This window comes from Henckelia pumila, chromosome 1 (genome assembly GCF_033568475.1).
Source record: "Henckelia pumila isolate YLH828 chromosome 1, ASM3356847v2, whole genome shotgun sequence".
Lineage (NCBI taxonomy): Eukaryota > Viridiplantae > Streptophyta > Magnoliopsida > Lamiales > Gesneriaceae > Henckelia > Henckelia pumila.
The window spans coordinates 55,333,304-55,351,783 of NC_133120.1; the positions used below are offsets into that span (position 1 = coordinate 55,333,304).

The 18,480-nt window shown below is 33.6% G+C and overlaps 1 protein-coding gene across 1 annotated transcript; it reads left to right on the forward strand.

Annotated features, from left to right (window-relative positions):
• Positions 1-4,687: 4,687 nt before the first annotated feature.
• LOC140892513 (3beta-hydroxysteroid-dehydrogenase/decarboxylase) lies at positions 4,688-11,419 on the forward strand. Its single transcript, XM_073301440.1, has 12 exons — positions 4,688-5,051; positions 5,187-5,279; positions 5,372-5,505; positions 5,595-5,765; positions 6,072-6,188; positions 6,273-6,352; positions 6,744-6,942; positions 8,697-8,814; positions 9,293-9,467; positions 10,243-10,399; positions 10,698-10,764; positions 10,938-11,419. The coding sequence occupies exons 1-12, from the start codon at positions 4,799-4,801 to the stop codon at positions 11,090-11,092; spliced, it is 1,719 nt and encodes a 572-aa protein (XP_073157541.1). The 5' UTR covers positions 4,688-4,798; the 3' UTR covers positions 11,093-11,419.
• The last annotated feature ends 7,061 nt before the right edge of the window (positions 11,420-18,480 follow it).

Consider the following 18,480-nt stretch of genomic DNA (forward strand, 5'->3'; position numbering starts at 1 on the left):
TGAAAGACCTATTCGTATCCTGGATCATAAGGATAAGGTCTTACGGAACAAAGTCATTCCTTTGGTTTTAGTTCAGTGGCAGCGCCGAGGCGCTGAGGAAGCTACTTGGGAACTTGAGGACAGGATGCGTGCAGAACATCCTGAGTTATTTTGATTTCATTTTCGATTTGTATTCAGATGTAAACTCTGTAAACGTTTGATTTGAATAAAAAATGTTTTGGATTGTTGTTTTACATTCGGTACTTAAGATCGGATTTCGAGGACGAAATATCTTAAGTGGGGGAGAATGTAGTAACCCGTATCCAGAATTAACGATTTATGAGTAATTAATAATACGATCAAGTTTAGATGTAATGAAACATGATTAAGGGAGTCCCAGATGGATTAACAGATTTCGGAAATGGATTCAGAATGCTCGAAAATGGTTAGAGCATCGTCGGGTTCGGAGGCTCCAAAGTCAGGGTTCGGGAGGTCCGAAGTCTGGGTTCGGACGCTCCGAATGTGCTGCCGACAGTCGTCATGGATGACGTCATTGTGCTGACGTAAGCAATGACGTATTATTGGGTTCGGACGACCCGAAGTAGAGATCGGACGGTCCGATCGTGTTCGGACGCTCCAAAGTCCAGTTCGGACGTCCCGAACTCCGTCTATAAATAGGAAGGCCGAGATTCAGTTTTGAGCACACCGATCACCTCTTCTATCTCGTTTCTTCAATCTTTTAGCTTAAATCTAGGGCATTCTAGGCGTCCCGTTGGGAATCCGGAAGTGGCCTAGCGATCCAGGCGTTGTAGCGGAGCTGTGGCCTAGTTTTAAGGCAATCGACAGCAAAGGGCTAACAACGAACGAAGGTATAGCTTTTGTTTTCTAAATATATTTAAGAGTATGCTTTAGCTTAGTTAAGGCTTTTAGAGCGCTATAATGATAGTAGTATCATTTGACAGTGTAGCGCGGATTGTAGGCGTGGACCTAGAGCTGATAGCACTTACCTAGTATTTGAGGTAGGAAAGTACTGTTCGAGATATCCTGACTGAGTATGCATGTATTATGTGACTGCATGATTTATATGTTATTGATTTATGCTGCATTCATTTTCATATTGAACTATCTCGTTCAAGATGTCTATAGTAGGGTTTTACCCTATCCTGTTAGTGGTTGGACTTCCATCGATTTGGATCTGACATATCCACTGGTATTTTGGTATGGGAGCCACCTCTTGCAGCGACGGCACAACGTGCTACATACCAGGGTCCGGTCTATCTCTTTTATCTGATCCTTGACCTCGAGTTTATAGGAGTTCACTTTGCATGCATGTATACTTATACTCTCGTACTGAGCATTTTATGCTCACGTCTCGTACTCTGTGTTTTTGAACACCCTATTCCATGGGGCAGGTTTGCGATTGGATGAGGCGGGTGGATCCAAGAGGGGCTAGGCAGTGGTTGATCTGCTGGAGCTTCGTTTAGGTTTTTATTCTGTTGTTTTGGGTTTATACAGCTATTCGATTTGGTTGTATATTATTGGATATTTACAGATTCCTTTTCTTGGGATTGTATAAATGTTATGGTTTCCGCAGTTGAATTCTGATTTCTGTTTAATTAAGTTAATTGCATGCCTAAGTTCTGTTTAGTAGGTGATCCGGGTAAGGGTCACTACATAAATATATAATTAAATTAAGTGCAAATTGCTCAAAAATCCCCAATGCAAACATGTTTTGCTCTGCACTCCCTAACCACTTTTTTGTACCACAATTTTTGTTAATTTGTACCACATCTTGTATGGTTTTGTACCACATCTTATATTGTTTTGTACCACATTTTATGACTAGGGATCCCAAAACAAAACATGAGCAAATTGCCCTTAAATTAATTTTGTTTATAATTTTATATTTAATTGAATACAATAATCAACTTTTAACTAAGTAACCATGAAAATGATATAAATCTTAATATTAGTTATACGAGAAATGTATTTTAATTGTAAGTTGATTTATTACATTAAATTAAGTAATAAGTTTAATTATTTTAAATAAAATTTAATATTTCAATTAATTAAAATAATTATATAAATAAATTTAATTAGAAATATAAGTTAATGCATTGATATTTTAATTAAAATCTTTAATAATGAGTGATAGAAGAGTTCATTAACGTTATTTAAGGGTAGTTTGGATATTTTTTTATTGAAAAAAACTTGGATATTTGCAACTAATAGCGCGTTTAGTACAAAATTTAGTCGGAGAGGTGTGTATGCAATAAATCTAAAATCATAAAGGGTTATTAGCTCAAAAAATTTTTATAAAAGTTATCAGCAAATCTGGGATTTCACAAATGTGAAATATGCCATTTTTCTTATGTTATTTTAAATTTGTTTTGCTTCTGCATGGAGTAATGTATTACTCACCCAAAAAATACTTTGGGTAACAAAAATCTAAATATTTCGACTTTCTATTTGTGGATTCTTGCTAAACTACTAAAGTATGTACGGAAAATAATATTTATATATCATATGCAAGAGAATTGATGAGTGACGACTTGAAAGCAGGTAGAATCAGATCAACTTTCTGACCTTTTTGGTTGAAAAATATTCTGTGATGATGGATCAGATCCAACCTACTCTCCGAGAAGTAAATAGTTTGATGATTCCATCTTTAATCAATGAAAGCAGCTAAAATGATGATTTTATGTTGGTATCATAACAAGATACTTAATTGTCAACTGATGCCACATGAATATTGAATCAGATTGAATTGCTTGAAACGGATTCTTGCTATTTTTGTACTTTGCTTCATAATAACTTATTTATCTATGGCCATTTTATTAACGTTATGGTTATCTATGCTATATCTATACTTATAATAATATAAGAATGTATGAACGTTTTAAAATAACTATTTTGGTTATTTTAGTGGATGAACAAAAATAGAACTTTTTTATATTTCATATTTAGTTTTAAATATTAAATAAATTATTTATGTACGTAAATTTTTTTTTGATAATGCGGGGACGGGGATTACTCTTACTTATTTAATGTTGCAAAATTAATTAAAAAACGGTGTTTCAAAAAGTTCGCTTAAACGACTCTTAATCTCACTTAAGTTTTAATACACTTACATTGAATTAAGCGACGATTTTTTAAAACAAAATATTTCATTTGTTTTTTTTAAATGAAACCAGTTATATAATCATGTATAGCTTGTAACTTTAAATATCTATTAATTTTCATATTTATGATAATCTGTCAATTTATTTTATGCTTACTTTCAAATAATTAAAATTATAATAAAAATTGAAAACACTTTCGTTCTATGTTTCCTAAGATTGAAAAGTTTGAAAGTTGATGTATATGTTTCACGCTTTTTAAACTTATCTTTTACTATTTATTAATCTTAAGCACCCCATAGAAAGTGACAATGTCTTGATCTGGTTTCTATATTCCAAAAATGCCCCTCCACCCACGTTCTTATGGGTTTTTTGTCTATGATGCAAAAAAACTAAAATTCGAAGAATATTTATTGTTCTTGAATTTTATCTTTGAGATTTATAAATTTTAGTTAATGCAATCTATATGATTGTTAGTGGTTCTTCACATTGAAATTGGTGCGTTCACTTAAAATTAATTTATGGTTTGTTATATTTAAAATTGAAACAGAGATGATCTTTTTATTTATTGAGAAAACATTATATTCAATATGATTAAGGTTTTTATAAAGCTTTAGATAAAAAAAAAAAAGTGAGGAACACAATCCTTGAACTATTATAACTGTCATACATATAATGTGTTTGTCTCATTTATATTATCTTTATATTATTTTCTCAAAAATTATATAATATCAATATATATTGCGTCGGGATGTATATATCAGAGACAAATCTACGTAATAATTAGAAGATAGATGTAAGTACTGACCTGATTTAATTAAGGTTTATTACTCGATGTATGTATTCCCTCCATCTCAAATGTTTTCTATTAATATTATTGTGCTTCAAATCGAATACAAGCTGTAGATGTGGAAATTGGTAAACTATATAACCTTAGCTGCATCAATTTTGTTTTACAATGATTGGATTTTAGTTAAATTTAGCTTCATTCTATAATTTTTGCTGAATCTCTTTCATAACTTGATGTGAAATTTTAATTTCTACTTTTAACTTTATTGTTTCGCCTTTATTTGCAGGTTTTGTACATTTTCATATCCTTTATTTTTTCTACAAGATTACTACTTTTATTAGTTAATAATTGGTTATATTGACAGTTCATAATTCATCAGTATTGAAATTTTATGATTAAATTGTGTCATGTTTTGAAATTTTTATCCTTGACAATTATTCTAATTTAAGATTTTCTAATGTTGTAAGGTTGATATATGTCTTACATAAACAATTCGTTTGTCGTTTAGATCAAAGATAATTTAATTACTCAATTTCATTACATTAACTTCATTGAACAACACAAAAAAATCAAGTATTTATAATTGTGTATTACATACGCAATGCGTGTGCCCATAAATAGTTATTATTATTAGTTAAAAATCACGTGAACCAATTAACCTCTAACTCATGTAACTCATGTGAAATGGAATCCTGGTTAACAATTTTTTTTTTAAAATTTAAATATAATGTTTTTGGGCAGGTAAGGAGCGTGCAAAGTGAAGTATAAGTGGATCCGACACCTGATTCCCGTGGGCCCCGCCACACCGAATCCCAACCACCCCCCCTAAACCCTCTCGACTTCCGCGCCACTCCTCACATTCCCATTCCCTTTCATTTTTCTTTTTCGTCATCCAATTGAATTTCGTGAAATGGCGAAGGAAATCGGGGACGATGATTCCGCGATGGAGGTGAAAACGTGCGTGGTGTTGGGCGGAAGGGGTTTCATCGGGCGGGCAGTCGTGGAACGGCTGTTGAAGCTTGGAAACTGGTCCGTGCGAGTCGTTGGTTCAACTGAGAATCCTCAGCTCCTCTCTTCCGAGTCGCTGCTCGCCCACGCTATCTCCTGCGGTCGCGCCTCTTATTTCCACGTCGACGTGCGCAAGAAAGCCCAGATTGTGCAGGGTATTTTATTTTTCATAATTTTGTTGATTTAATCGGTTTACTATTTCACCACACTTTTATCCCATTATTTATGTTTCTTTTGTCTTCTTCTACACTGAAATCTTTATTCCAGTCATTTACTTTCTTCATTTGCAGCAATTGAAGGTGCATCCGTTGTATTCTATACTGATCATGTGGATTTATTATTCCCTGATGATTTTAGTTCTTGCTATACCATCATTGTTCAAGGTGATTTATCGATTTTTAGAGAGAAAATATGTTGAAATGATGTGCCATAGCATTTCATCCCTTGGTAACGTCTCCATTTCCTCATCCTCTAGGTACAAAAAATATTATCCATGCTTGTCGAGAATGTAAAGTAAAACAGCTGATATACAACAGTTCTGCTGACGTAGTTTTTCATGGTTCACGTGACATAAGGAATGGAAATGAATCCATGCCTCAATCTGACCATGTATGTACTTAACTTAGAAGCTTATTCCGTTATCATTGTCAATCATTTGTGGCTCTCTTCCATTCTCTTTCTACAATGTTTTGATGCAGTTCAAGGATTTGGTCACTGAACTTAAAGCACAATCCGAGTCTCTGATTTTGTTTGCGAATGATATTGATGGCCTTTTAACATGCGTACTTCGTCCTTGCAACGTATTTGGACCCGGAGAAAAACACCTCTTGCCATCGCTAGTGACTATGGCACAGTCCAGCTGGGCTAAGGTCTCGAAGCTTCTCTCGCTATTTAATGTTGCATAAAAGTTGCTGCAGTTTCCGAAATGCTATTTCTTTGCCAATTTTGTGGATTTCACATGTATATTTCGGTTCTTTTTATTGATACTAATTTCCATGCTGTCGAGTGGACATTGCATCGGTACTACCATGCTATTTTTCTGTAATGAAATAAAATATTTTTCCTTAATTTCTATATGAGTGAAATCTCCTGGTATACTTTTTTATATGCATGATTGATTTGGCAATTCAGGTACATTATTTTTGTGAATATGTAATGGGCTTTTCTCATTTCAGTTTATCATAGGAAGTGCTGACAATCTCTCAGATTTCACCTATGTGGATAATGTTGCCCATGCTCATATCTGCGCAGAAGAATCTCTCAGTTCTCGAATGGTTTCAGTGTGTGGAAAGGTATTGCCAATAATTTAGATGCTCTTTAAGCTGGCTGTTAATTTCGTGAGTGGTGGAAGGATATCTTGGACTGGAATTTTTCAGGTTTTTTTTATAACTAACATGGAGGCAATGAAGTTTTGGGATTTCACATCACTTGTCTTGGGGGGCTTAGGTTATGAGAGGTATTCATTCCAGTTACCGCCCTTTATTATTGGTTGCTGTGACATAATTTGCTGTTGGAAAGTAATTTTTTCTTTCAGTGGATGTGCATCTTCCTTGTTTATTGTGTTTATGATTTAAGTTTGATTTTTCATAATTGTGCTGGCAAAATATTAAACTTTTCTACTCTCCACAATCGGGAGATTGGGGCTGGTGGTATTTTTTTTTTTTTTTTGGTGATATTCATTTACAGCGCTATAGTCAGCTAATAGTTTGATTTTGTACTCATTTTGCATTTTTAGTTTGTAGAAACGGAGTATGCCATTTAGCATTTCTAATTGGTTTTAATGCAATCTGTGCTGTTGTGAAAATTCTTATGTTTTCTACAACAAAATTTGTTTACATTTGTGGCAGGCCTGTTATCAGTCTTCCTTCTTGGACATCTCATTGTGTTGTTTTCCTTGCAAAATTGTTGCATGCAAAATCCAACGCCTGGAAGCTTGATTCAATTGTCTCGGTTTACAATGTTGCTGCTTCAGCTTTCTGCACAAGGACATTTAGTTGTTCTGCAGCTAATAATTATCTGCAGTACTCCCCCATTGTTTCCATGGAAGTATGTTTTTCGAGTTTTACCAATGATTTTTCTTCTCATTTTCTCATTAGCAGAGGACAATGTCTTCCACTTAATTCTCTTCTTAATATGAGCTATAGCTGAGGTTGAACCCTAGCTTGGCTTTGTTAGAGGTTTGGCATAGAACTGTGTTGAATTTCTAAATGGTGAAACAATGAAATTTGTCTTGTTATTGTTAATTTGATCGTGGTTATAAATTACAGGGATTTCTACTCACTTCAACAAAAGTTCACCTGAGCACAGTTTTAATTGGTTTTACTTTTAAATATGTTTTATAAATTTCCCAAAGATGAACAGCAGACTCCGTAGGCCTGTTAGATAGTTATCACTTAGTGCCATCTGCTCTGGCTTCATTGCCAATGTCTCCCATCGTTTCCAATGTTCTCCTTGATATGATTTCAGTCAGAAGTGGTATAAGAATCATTTAAGTTCAGTATGGGTAAAGCAGAAATGTGAGGAGGATAAAAAATATTAATTTGATACAGGTGAATGTCTCCCATCGTTTCCAGTGTTCTCTTTGATATGATTTCAGTTAGAAGTTGTATAAGAATCATTTAAGTTCACTATGGGTAAAGGAGAATGTTAGAAGGATAAAAGATATTAAATTGATATAGGTGAATCAATCTTACTAGTCTGATGGGAGTATTCAAAGTGAAGTTGACTTTGTAAGGGCCTATGTAAAGGATGTAAAGGGTGAGTATGGACTTTATTTGCCAATTGCTTCACAAAGTACAGTTACAAAATTTATATCCACTTTTGCATTTATGTTGGCACAGCTAGCACTACCTTTTCACCAGCAACTAACGGCTCTGCATGACACAACTAGTGTCAGCATCGTCTCTTCTCTTTTTCTTTCTATTTTGAAGATTTTATTTCCATTTTAAATGACGGGTGAGTTATCATCATTGTATTTACACAAGATGATCATGTGTTTATGGTTTGGTTTATCTGTTTTGCTAGCCAATTTATTCTTGCTTGAAGCTACTTGGTTCAGAGTATTTTCAAAATCTTTTGGCGTTGGGTAATGCTTAATTGATTTTAGTACTTTCCAGTATGCTCTGAGGGCATTGCATTCCATGCTGCATCACATTATGGCTTCTCTATTTCAGTATTTCTCTTTTAGTTCATAATTAATTGGTGTTCTAAAAATTGGCCTAGGCGCTAGGCACCGGCCGACCGCACTGAAAAAGTGCTAGTCGGCCAGCCCTAGGCGGCCTTAGGCAGCCCTAGGCGGAAAGGAAATTGTTGTTTTTGGGCTTTTAAATTATAAGGCCAGTAAAAAAACTAATGGAAAATTTTATTCACCCTTCCACGCAAACCCTTTCAACGCCATTTCCAGAGAGAAGAGAAGAACACTATGGAGAATAACAAGTAGAGAAAATTACGGAGAAGTAGAGTAAATTTGTGGTATTTTATTAGTCATGTAATTTTGAACTCATTTTAAATTTGATGTTATTGTGTTGGAGTTATAATATGTGATTTATTATGTTATACTGTGGAATCCGCCTAAGCGGCCTAGGTGCTGGTCTGGAGCCCGACTAGCGCCTAGCGAATTTTAGAGACTTGTAATTAATATTGTTTCATTTGCAAAATCTGAGTTGCTTTACATACTAGATACATGTAATAAGATGGAGGTTTTGGCATGTAGATTAACTTGTTCTTTTTCATTGAATTAATAAACTTCCGATGGATGCCAGTCACGATTCAACAGATAGATATGGAAATTTTTGACACAGGAGGGCATAAGGTTAACTGTGGATTCATCACCCGACATCTCTAGAGATTCACCTTGCATGAAACATATATACTCTGATGAGCGGTCAAAAGTGGATAAATTGTTGGGAGGTGGAAAAGGTAAATTTCGACTTTGATCTTTCTGAATTTCTGTTCTCATATTTATGTTCAGGTACTTGGATAATTATGAGTACGAGAAGTTGAACCCCCTTTTGGACAGAACCCTGTCTTGTCATTGGGATTATACATTGTTACTTTGCACAATATCAACTTATATCTTTCCATGTGGCCTGAACCTCATGGCTGAGAATGGGCTGTTCTATTTCCCTGATTGCATTGTGGTGTTCTGCAACTTAGTTTTGCTTGGAACACTTTTAAGAATTGATGATGACGATTCATTTATCTTTCTGATGACATTGCCATTAAACTCTTGGACTGTTGGCTGAACTTTAATGATTTATCTTAATGCTACAAGTTTGCTTCCTTCTACCTCTCAATGTGTTGTGTGCATGGATGACATGTTGATAATAATAAAGTATGACGGGGAATGCAGCTTTCTATTTTCACCTGACGATTACATTATATTGTCTTGCTGCAGTTGCTGATATTTTGCTGTGGAGAGATGAAAAAAAGACATTTTTCTGTTTCCTGTTTCTTGTTTTGCTGTATCAATGGTTTTTCTTTTCTGGGAGAACCTTCATGTCGTCATGTGCTAAGCTTCTTCTGCTGATTGTTACATTGCTTCGTGGGAATCAGATTCTTCCATCGAATATGTAAGTGAGATCCTTAGGCTATTTTTGGGTAACATGTATATGGATTTGACTAGAAATGCAAATTAAGAGATTTAAAATAATGTGAATATGGAGTGAGTAGCTCTTATAACGAATTTTAAATGCCAAAATATATGATCTAAAAATGTATTGGATTTGAAGAGAACTTCAAGTTCACAACGTCATGAGGAATTTCAAGTTCCCAACTTTGTACTCGTTGCCAGACACATGTGATGGAACTGGACATCATGCTTTAAATTCATGGAACTCAAATCCACTAATTCGAATGCATCATAGATTTCATCCAATCATATTTCTTTTAGGATTTCAGTCCTTTTTCCTTTTTTTTCTTTTTTTTTTGAAACGGATTTCAGTCCCTTTTCAATTTGTCATGCTTCATGCATTGTTTCATTCTCCTAAAGAAATGGGAAATATTCAGTATTCATATCTCTATTATTTTCTTTTTTTTTTTAATGGTTTTCTTTCTTTTATTTTTTCTGGAGCAACATTCTTTATTCCTATTTTATTCTGTTAAATAAATTAAATAAAAAAATACAAATATGATGTATTGCAGCTGTTTTGAAACAAATAATAATAAATCTGATGATGTATTTCATGGTTTTAATCATTTGCAATGGCTACTAACTGGATATATCATCAATATGCATACCTGCAAGTTGTTGCATCAAGTTTACTCCTTTTTAATTTCTTTATAATTTATAATATGATGTTTTTTTCAAATATTCTGTTGCTTGGTTGGGTCACATGTTTGCTGCAGATATGGATGGAAAATCCCTGAAGTATCATCTCAATTTTTTGAGATCTCAGAAGTGGATATGAGAAATTTTGTTTCGGCTTTGGCATGGATGTGGAATGGAATGTGTCATCTTATAAAGTCATTGGGTGAAGGAACAGATTGGTCTACCTTTTTAAAGGTATTCATTTAGTGTAACTTCTCTCTAGACTCTTAATACTGCTGTATTCATTGACCAGTGAACTAAGTCCTCGCGTTATCATTTTTTGTATTCATCTTGATGAGCTTCTCACGCACAAGAACTTTTGATTCAAATTTTAAAATATGCTTTTATATTGCTCAAGATAAGATGGGCATTGCGACGTAATCACCAGTCCCCAAATCCCATTTGGGTGACTTTAGCCTATAACTATTCAGGCCCTAGGTGTGCATACCAGCAAGTTATTATGCTATTACATAATGTGCTTCACCTTGTGCAGGTCTCAACTTCCCTGTACGCCTGCAACTTGATCATTCAGTGCTTCTTGCGCATGGCACTTGGTGTGGGTATGGAATATTTTGTGCTTATAATTACTCTTTAAATTTACTTGTGCCCATTTGATCTTTGTTCAGATGTTTAGTTTTAAATGATGCTACCTCTTCTTCTGTGTACAAAATGAGAAAAATTAAGCATATTTATAGAAACGAATGATCTCTTATGGGCAATAAATAATTTGCAGCATTAGTCCTTGCTTTCACTCTCTGTTTCACGTATGAGCAATATGAGAAGGAAATTGACGAGATGGCTACAGTAATCCTCACCAGCTCTAAGAAAGCCATGATCTTGTTCGCAAAGAAACTGCCGAAGCCCTTGACCAAAATTTTATCGGTTTGATTGTCTTTGGTGGAGCTTAGGTCTTTCAAAAGTACTTGGATGATTGGATATGACGATCCCGGCCATTCAACCATCTGTAACATACTCTTACGAAACCGAATGATATGCAATGTATCCGGTAAAAGGGCTTGGATCAATGGTTGGGAGCTACCTCTGCATGATAATGAGTTTTCACGTGTTTCTTGTGACTGTAACATATGATATAGTTTCTATTTCATATAAAAAACATATGATATAGTTACTTGTATTCAGATATTCCTAATAGCTCTGAGTGAATTTATAAGTCGGATTACGTTGTAAACTCCACTTGGGAGGACAATTCATTCATTTTTGCCCCATATTTAACACTAAATAGGTAAGATACTGTTTGTGCTAAAAATAATTTTCGCCATTTCCAAAAGGATATAGAAAATATTTTGGCCCAACAGATTTGGTCCGGAAGATAAAATTGGCGGGAGTAAAACGAACCCAATGAATAAGCCCATTAATTTTCTTCAAAACGCTGATTGAATTTGAATTAGGCGTTGATCAACTAAGTGGGAGCGGTTAATGCACATTTGGAAGACGGGGGAGTTAAAAGTATCAACCAACTAAATGGGAGTAGATGCCACACATTTATTTATTTATTTATTATTTATTTATTTATGATTATGATTATGATTTATTTATTTATTTTTATGACGTGAGAACTCGCAATCGTTACTTTTCGGTGCGCACTATGTAAATCATCGGACTAACGCATAGCTTGCAAACTACGCTAACCAAGTAAATCGTACTGGGCAAGCCCTATGCGACAGACTAGTCCAATAAAATGTTGGTAGTGAGAATCGAACTCTTGACCTTTGACCAAACGCTCACCTGCTCTATCAACTTGGATACCCCTTTCGAGGCAGATGTCACACATTTAGAAGACATAGATAGCGGAGAGTTAACGTAAAAGATCAACCTCCAAACTCAGATAAGAGAAGACAAAAAGAACAGGAAAACAACAAAAACTTTACAATCCAACTTTGGCAAGCGCTTCGCAAAAGTTCAATAGCTCTATATAAATATTCTAGTCATTTTAATTTATTTTCAAGCATTTTACATCAATTTCATTCCAGATTTTAGCAACTTTTTTTTTGCAATTTTTAATTTTTATGCTTATTTTGATTTCTCTTCATTGTGTAAATACATTACTCATGTCTAGGGGATTATTTTTCAGTTTCAGCATGGTTTTCCATTAAATCCGTTGTTTTTATTGTATATCAGCTTTACAAAACTATAACTAATAGTCATGTTTGGAATTCACACCGTTCGATTTCTAGGAGTTAGATTTTTATTTTTTATTTTCAATTTGGTGCACTTACACATGAAACGTCTTGTGATATCAAAATTTGTGCAAATAAAATTGGCACAGTCTCATGAGACCTGTAGGTTTGCCTAGGGTGGGAAAAAATACCGAAATACCGGAAAACTGTAAAGAAAAATTACCGAAATTACCGAAAAAATCGGTATACCGAAATTTGCGGTATCGGTATGGTAAAAAAAAATTTCGGTATACCGGTATATACCGAAATATCGAAAAATAATTTTTTTTTAAAAATATATATATGAAAATTTTCGGTATACCGACTTTTTTGCCAGTATACCGAATTTTTTTCGGTATACCGATAATTTTTCGGTATACCGAATTTTTTTTGAATTCGGTAACGGTACACGGTATAGATTTTCGTCATACCGAAAGTTCGGTATACCGAAAATTCGATATATTCAGTATACGGTACGGTATCGATATGAAAAAATTTCATACCGATTTTTTCGGTACGGTATACCGTACCGACCCACCCCTAGGTTTGCCACCAAGAAGAAAGGATAACATTACTCTAGGAAGTGAGAAATTAGATATTCATCTAGCCATATTCCAACCATAGATGCACTGATGCACATGCCTCAGACAGGTTGCGAGTGGCTGAGTGTTTTTATTTGGAGATGTCTGCTGGGAGTAAAAAATTGCATGCTAAATTAATCTATTTTATTCTTTTAAATGCATGAAACTTTTGAGTCTTCTGTGTTGTCATCTAAAATTAAAGTTTTTGAGCAATACACTCTCTACTCACATTGTAAGGTCAAGTAGTCCACTAATTCACTTACAAAAGTTTTTGATGATTTTTTATGGTTTTATGTATTTTATTTATGAGATTTAAAAGTTATGATATGAATGTGCCTGATGTTATGATGTCGTAAGTTAGTCTTAATCAGGGACGTAGCCAGAAAAAATTTATACCCGGGGCTGACTTTTCCGATTGAAAGCTAAAATAATATAAATTAAATACTTTAAATATAATATAATAAAAAAACTAATGTATAATCAAGAAATACTTGCAAAACATTTAATGGTAAAAATATAAACTGCTGAATATACGATGTTTCAAGTGCACTGACTCCAAAAAATTCTTGGTGATTGTAAAATAAATAAGTTTCACATATATAACATACTAAATTTTCCTCTTCAATCAATATCCTTACAATATGCTCGAAAGAAAAAAAATATGATGTTTCAAGTAATATAGATTAGAGCATACATAAAAAAAAATCACATGTGAATGACTCAAAAAATACCTAATCAGGTATAATAAAAGAACTTGTCAAAAAAAAAAAAGAATGAAGAAATTTTAAAATGCAAAAATATTTATTTCAAATGAAAAAAATGCAAAAATGACATAGAAAATTATAGAAAATAAATCATTTCAAAAAGATATATATTAGAAATTTTGTTTCACAATTATTTTCTAGAAACCCACTACTTCACACATCAATTAAATTAAGCGGTTAAAAAAAACAAAATCTAATTTAAAGAAACACAAAAATCCAAATAAAAATTGAACGTTAGGAGCGAGTGAGAATAAACTTGAATGAAAAAATTAAATTAAGAAGATGTGTTTCATTTGCTTAATTCGCTTTTTTTGAAAAAAAATTTATAAATCAAACAACGCATATCCCACAAATATATTTCAAAAAAATAGCTGGACCAAGTCTACAAAAATATGTTTCAAAAAATAGATTGGATCAAGTATTGAGCTAAACAAAAAATTTAGGATGGGCTGATATTACAATTTAACCTTAAATAATTAAATATACAATATAACTAATAAATTTTTTATATATATAGCATTGGCTGGAGCCCACCCCAGCCTTTGGGGTGGCTCCGTCCCTGGTTTTAATGTTATCAGGTTTGGGATTAATTCTGGACTAAGAGAAACGAGGCTAGACTATGAGCGAGGTTTAATCTAAGTTTTATGTTTATCTTAAGTTTATTGTTGGTGCAGTTTTATTTTAATTGTTGAGAAGAAAAAATTTTAAAATTCAGGTTTTATGACTAATGGACCGACTGCCAAGCCCATTAATCATATAGAGAGTGGGCGTTCAATCCTTTCATCTTCACGCTGCCAACTCTTTTTCCTCTCCCCTCTCTTTCAAAATTTACACCAAGGTGGAAGAACGACTCTCAATCTCGTTCGTTCAAAGCTAGATCGCTATTGAGGTACATATTTTACCCAATCCACGATGATTAGGCAAGTTAAACAATTTTGAAACCACCGTTCAAGAATATATGTAATTTGATATGAAAAACCTGCATGTTTGATGTGTATGTAATGTATATTACATTGATTTTAAGAGATTTTGATTGACATGATGTAGAACTGTGAAACATGAATCATTTTTGACATTTTGTGTAAAGAGTTTTGAGATTTGTTGAGAAAAGATGTGTGAATCTGAGAATTTTTGGTGTGTGTATTTTGAAAGTAAAGTTCGATACAAATCTTTTGAAGTTTGATTGTTTTTGGGCGAATCCTTTTTGAGTTTTTGAAGTTTTTCATGGGTGTGATCAATCTTTTCAACGCGTGAGTGATTACGTTCAAACAAATATCGAAAAAGACCAAAAAAGAGAAAAGAAAACGAGTTTTCTGCACCCTGCGCCGCTGCCTGTGTTCGTAGGCAGCCGCCCAGGCGCCCCCACGATCGGTGGGCACCGAAAAGGCGCTCCTTTTGGGAGCCCCCGCGCCCGGGGCCGCTCTTGGGCGCACAAAAATGTGATGCGTGCCCCAACACCCCGGGATCTGCACAACTTATTATTATTTTTTTGTCCATTTTAAGTTTTAAATTCATGTTTATGGACTTTTATGATGTTTTAAACCTTTATAAGAGTTTGTATGAAAAAATTTCAAGTTTTGATGTCAAAAACGGAAAGAACTACTCACATGGATCGGTTTAGTTAAGTATTGCATTATAAACTAGTATTTCTTCATGAAACCTATTATCTTAAAAAATTCATGAAATTTTATGAAATTATTGAGGGCGTGCTTTGCAACGTCCGAAAATCAATAAACCCGCTCACGAGAATTTAATTAATTATTATGGTAAAAGTTATGTGTTTAAATGTTTAGATTATGAATTCTTATTAAAAAGTTAGTATGATTTTCAGGTATGAGTGAATTCTTGTGACCAAGGGAGTAGAGACTAGCCTTCAAACGAAGTTTAAGAAATTTTAAGTAAAGTGTGTTTAATTACACAGAGTTTTATTTTAAATTTTCAGATATGTTATTTGTGAAACTTTTATTTTAAAATTGGGCTTGACATTTTTTAAAAGTTTAGAGGGAGTCGTGAGTATTTTAACTTATCGGACCAACTTTCGGCCCAAGAGTTTACTACAAACTTGATCGTCAAAATCATTTTCTCTCTTCTCTCATTCTTCACGCAGCCGCCTCCCACCCATTACCCTCACTTTTCAAAATCTACACACTTTTGAAGAAGATTCGTTGTTCGCGTGAAGGCTAAATCATCCCCAACGTTCGGATTTCTCCCTACCAACGAAAGAAAGGAAAGTTTTAAGCACTTTTTAAACTACCATTCAAGAATATAGATATATGGATATGAAAACCTGCATGTTAATGTGCATGTATTGTATAATGCATGATTTTTGAGAGATTTTGAAGAGCATGTCGTCGATTCGTGAAGCGTGAATCGTTCTTGATGTTTTGGTGTAAATAATTTTGAGAAAAATGTTAAAGATTTTTATAAAGTTTTGTGAATCTGAGAATTTTGGTGTGTGTATAGGTTATGCGAAGTTTTGAATCAAATCTTTTGAAATTGGATCATTTTGATGGATTCACTTCGTTTTTTTAAAGATTTTTCGGGTGTGTAATAATCTTTTTCAACGTGTGAGTGCATTTTTTCTCATATGGAGTTGAAGAGGAACGTTTAGGAACATTTTTTGTTTAGTTCACACCAGCGCAGACTTGCACGGAAACCCCAGGCAGATCGTCTCGCACTAGGGCGCGCAGAGTTGCGCACCCCAGTCGACCGGGGTCTGTCCTAAAAGTTGTTCTTCATGCATTCAATGTTTTAAATTCATGTTTATGATATTTTAAGGTGTATTGAGTCTTTTTAAGATTTCTTATGCAAAAATTTTTAAGTTTTGATGTCAAAACAGAAGGAACGACTCATGTGGATCGATTTAGCTATGTAGTGTATCTATATGTACTTTTTTCTCACGTAAGTTATGTTCATTATGAAAGCATGAAGATTTATGAATGTAAAGATGATGTGTTAATTTTCTTTCAAATAGAATGCATGATTTTCAAGCATGAAAGGTTTCAAAGGCATGAGAAGTTTATGAAAGATGATAAGCTTTTATGAGAAAGTTTATGAGAAGTTCATGATGATGAAGTTTTTATGAAATAATGATGATGATGTTTCATGACTATGATAATGATTTATGAATTATGATATGATGATGCATGAAAAATATTTTGATATTGTATGTGTTCATGTGGTAGCAGTACGAGATTGGTACTCCGGATTGAGACTTAGAGGAGCCCTTCCAAAGAATGAAAGTTTAAGCGATCAAAGCCGAGATAAGATGCATATTGGCCAATATGTTTCATATGTTTGTTTTACAACGAGCATGATCATGAGAACCCAATGTGTTCATAAATTGTGGTTACCACAATTGCATGTATTTCATCTCTTAAAATGAAGAATTTTATGACATATGTTCTTATGCATGATGTTTTTGGTTATTTATGCCTATGCATAAGTTTTATTATGTAGTAGCTATGAAACGTAGGTTTTTGTTTAGTCTTTAGACTCATTATACTTGAATGGTGCAGATAAAAATGAACAAATTAATGATTTAAGAGTTGATCATGGCACCGAGTAGTTGAGGAGACGAGAAGGATTTGCATGGCTTGGATGTCTGAGAACCTTATGTCCAGCATATCCAATAAAGTTTGGGCATTTTATTAATGTTATGCATGTTTATAGAACTCATGTTTTAACAGTTATTTTAAGATCGAATTATGTTTTAAACACGTTATTTTGAGATCGCATATTTTATAGTTTCTAGTTTTGCATGTATGAGGAACCTGAAGTTTCCGTATGTGTTAGCATCTTTTTGTGTAAAGATACTTTATACAAGTTTGAGTCATGAGGTTCTGAGTCTTTTGATTGAACTTAATTTAATGTATGTTATTTTGTACCTGCGAGGACGATGCATGTTTTTTTAAAAAAAATAGTATTCCGTATTTTTCCACATTTCATATTTTCAAAAATGAGTTAGAAATACAGGACGTCACAGTTGGTATCAGATAGATTGGTTCTAAAGTACAGTATGTGCATGCAATCTCGTTAAGGACTCGAATGCTTCTACCTCCATATCTGTAAGATTTACGTTTCAATGATAAATTTATGCTTTTATCTGTGTTTATTATTACGTATTGTATGAAAATCGTGAGTTGGTGATGTGAACGTATGATTGGATTTCTTACGGTAAAGTGTAACTAGTTTAGCTAGGAATTTTAGAAAAAGGATGACAAAAGATAGAATATTAAAGGTAAATTTAGTTAGGCAATATTAGTTTATGTAATAACATTAGAATCACTGCTAGATGGGAAAGTAGGTTTCAATATCAGAAGATTAATCGTGATTCTTATCCTTTCCTACTTGGATGAATTTAAAATGTTACTTTATGGATACTAGTTTATTTTTTTTTGAGATTTAAGTCAACATGTTTCAAATTCTACTAGTTTGGGTTCCTCATGCGAGCATATATTTGTCTATTAAGACTTTTCCTTTGGCAATGAAGTCATAGTCATTATTCTTTCGAGGTCACACTTGCGTCATAAGGATCGTAGTATGGTAATTTATTGTTCCCTCGCATAATTTTATGTGTATGATGTATAAGTTGATGATAAATGTATGTTGTGTTAGATTTTCTAATCTTTGGGAAGATGAATCATTCTGGAGTTAGTTTCGATAAAAAACTTGGATGATCTTTGATATGATTTAAGGGTTCACACGGTTAGGTGTTATCAAGTTAAGATTATGTTGGGTTGATGTTCGAGTCA